The sequence below is a fragment of the Naegleria fowleri genome, assembly GCF_008403515.1.
Source record: "Naegleria fowleri strain ATCC 30894 chromosome Unknown tig21, whole genome shotgun sequence".
In the NCBI taxonomy this organism is placed as follows: Eukaryota; Heterolobosea; class Eutetramitea; order Acrasida; family Naegleriidae; genus Naegleria; species Naegleria fowleri.
In genome coordinates, this window is record NW_025407953.1 from 35,618 (window position 1) to 38,638 (window position 3,021).

Here is a 3,021-nt window from a genome sequence, read left to right on the forward strand (position 1 = left end):
CGTAGCTCCTCGTCCCGCATGACCTCTCCCAGCACATTACAAACAGGAGAAGTGAAAATCAAAAAAAATAGGTTTAAAGACCCTCTATAATATGATGGTTCTTCAGCCTAGTATTACTGACAAGGTCCTCCCACTTTTATTGATTGATGTTCGATCCTCTGAAAAAGATTTTATAATTTCTCCTCTTTCTCAAACTTCACCAAGCCACCACCCCAAAGCTTCTTCTTCTTCTTCTCATGGATTAACTATTTCAGAAATGAGTAATATTTTGTCGTCCCAAATTGAGAGCGAAATACCACGACCAAAGCATGCTTCATCCTCCTCTGAACAGCTTCATAACAGTTATGTAAATTTGTCCATCCCATCTGACTCTTCAGATGTAAATAATAATGCAGGTTTCCTTCCCACCACATCAACCACAACTCGCCCAAGAACGTTAAGTAATTCATCTGCAGTGCCCATGTTAAATTTGCATTCCATGCACGGCGTTAATAGTCACAGCCAAGAGAGTTTAGCAAGCCCGAAAACTCTTCATCAATTAAGCCCTAGATCTTCCTCTCTAGGACTTTCTCAACACATCCAATGGTCAATTCATTTTTATTTACCAGATTACATTATTGAACATATTCCTGTGGATGAAGTGAACAAAGACAACGTGTTGAGTATTATTCACATGATAGAATCAACCAATACATGTATCGATAAGGAACTATACAGAACAAGATTTGCATGGAGAAAAATGTCGAATGTTGTAGTTATTGGAGGCTCTGCAAGAGACGAAACGCGTGTCAAATGGCTATTGCGAGTTTTACAATTAGAAGGAAAATCGTACAATCTGTATACATTACACAGCCCTTTAAATTATGGCCACTTTGAGGCAAAATATCCATTTTCAATTACCTCATTCGATTTTGTAGAGTTTTTGTTACCAAGTCACATTTATAAGAATATTTATTTATCCGGTTATAGAGTAATTTCACAAGAGCGAGCAATCGAAGTTTTATTGCCAAGGAGAATTGTCATTAGAAACATTTTAAACTGTGCAAAAGAGTGCAAGTGTGTCATTCCTGATAAGCTCATTTGCAACCCCAATGACCCGTTAGAAAAATCACCACAAAAGTTTTCATATTTACATATTAGACTAGATGATCATGATCCTGTGTTTTGTTATTTTACAGCTGAGCAAATGAAAGAGAGCGTCATGTTCATCAATAGAGCAGTTAAAAACAATGAGAATATTTTAGTTCATTGTCAAGAAGGCAGAAGTCGCTCCGTGACAGTGATTACACTATTTCTCATGATATGTGTTGGATGGAGAGTTAATCATACACTCGATTTTATCAAAACTCACAGACCAAACATGAGTGTACATTCTACCTATGTGAGGCAATTACGAGCCATTGAAGAATACTTATTGGACAAGATTGAGAAAATCAAATACGACAACAGTGATGAATCCATTTTTGATATTGAGGGAATTGTAAAAGTCGAAAGTGGACAACACATTAGTGAAAGTGACAGTGAGCAACCGACATTACCGACTGGTCCAACCTTGAAATCACAAAGTTCCATGAGTTCAATGCTTGAATATTCTTCCACCGATGATTCGACAAATCCAAATCATTCCAATCTTTCATCTCCTGGAGGAGGAAATCGAAAATCCAGTCGAAAACTGTGTGAAAAGTTGAATGTGACTCTCCTTTACGCTCGATTGAGTAAATCCACCTCCACTCCACAACAGCAACAGGATTCTCCCACCACAGTCATGGAGTCTCCAGAATTTTGCTCCGATGAAGAACTCCTCGAACAATTACTCGATGAAATTGGAGAGAATGTTGTGAATCCATTCATTAAGGATTTATTAGAGACATCTTCGACTGTCGTCACAACCAGCGCTACCACCATCTCTCCTTCAAAGAATTCATCACAGCAATAATAACACTTACAATAGGATCACTCCATCCTCTTTGAATTGCTCTATTTCCAGTTGTTGATTCCATCATCATCTTCACAACAAACAATTCAAGTCACATGACTCCAACTGGAAATTCAGTAATTGAGTGCATTCACCCAAGTCTGTTCATCTCCTCTTTTATCGAATGTCATAATCAGTCACCATCATCAACCCAACAACAACAACCACCAAACTTGAAAAAATGACGTTTTCCTCCTTCTCCTCAACAAGAAGAAGAGGAGGATGCTTGTTCTTCCTTTCATCGTCATCTTCATCATCATCCTCTCTCCCAAAAACAATCCCCTACCGATTAAGATCGTCCTCGTCAATGTCCTCCTCCATCATCATCGCCATGTCCAATTATTATTTATTTTGTGTTCTTGTATTCATGAGTCTCCTTGTCATTCTCTCCAACCACTCGAATTTTGTAGAATCACTCACCTTTTCCAAACGCTTTCTTGGAAATAACTGCACCACACAGACCTACCTCCGTGATTGTGGTGAAGAATTAATTTGCGATCCTCTCATCGGAAAATGTACTTTTTGTACCAATACGACTCAATGTTCGAATATATTTGGATCAATGAATCAATGTAGAAGATCAATTTTTGGAAATGATTTTGCAAGTTATCAGAATAGTTTTGTCACACCACAAGGTTCCACGGTTCAAGCAGGTATTTGCTATCACAAGGATTTATTTCCAAGATTTTCCTATTTGGATGCCATTTCGACAGTTTTTTCCTTTTTGGGAGTGTGTTGGCTTCGGTGGCAGGAATTGGAGGTGGTGGTGTGATTGTACCATTGTTGGAAGCAGCAGGTCAATTTCCACCTCAGTTGGCTGTTCCAATTTCGAAAACAATGATTTTTGGTGCTGGTAAGTTTTTTTTGTCAAACTATAATAATTGTGATGGTTGTGATTATTATGGTGGGAAATTTGTTGAATTTCTATCTTTGTGAATTCCTTCTGGAAATTCAAAATGGAAAATACTGAAATATTATTATTATGAAAAAAAACATGAATGACCTGATTGTGAATCATTACCCTTTTTGTATGGTCACACCACACA

At 37.8% G+C, this 3,021-nt stretch overlaps 3 protein-coding genes across 3 annotated transcripts in view; all 3 read left to right on the forward strand.

The window, feature by feature from the left end:
- The window catches only part of FDP41_000877 (uncharacterized protein), a gene marked incomplete at both ends in the record, with an annotated part of 879 nt that extends 874 nt beyond the window's left edge, over positions 1 to 5 (forward strand). The window contains one exon of the mRNA XM_044712658.1: positions 1 to 5. This exon is cut by the window's left edge and continues 874 nt beyond it. Coding sequence (XP_044564812.1) covers positions 1 to 5 — 5 coding nt within the window.
- Positions 6 to 91: 86 nt separating this feature from the next.
- FDP41_000878 (uncharacterized protein) lies at positions 92 to 1,936 on the forward strand (the record flags this gene model as incomplete). Its single annotated transcript, XM_044712669.1, has 1 exon — positions 92 to 1,936. One exon carries the CDS (start codon positions 92 to 94, stop codon positions 1,934 to 1,936), a length of 1,845 nt encoding a protein of 614 aa, XP_044564813.1.
- A 220-nt stretch (positions 1,937 to 2,156) lies between these two features.
- FDP41_000879 (uncharacterized protein) lies at positions 2,157 to 2,747 on the forward strand (the record flags this gene model as incomplete). Its single annotated transcript, XM_044712680.1, has 1 exon — positions 2,157 to 2,747. One exon carries the CDS (start codon positions 2,157 to 2,159, stop codon positions 2,745 to 2,747), a length of 591 nt encoding a protein of 196 aa, XP_044564814.1.
- Between the last annotated feature and the right edge of the window lie 274 nt (positions 2,748 to 3,021).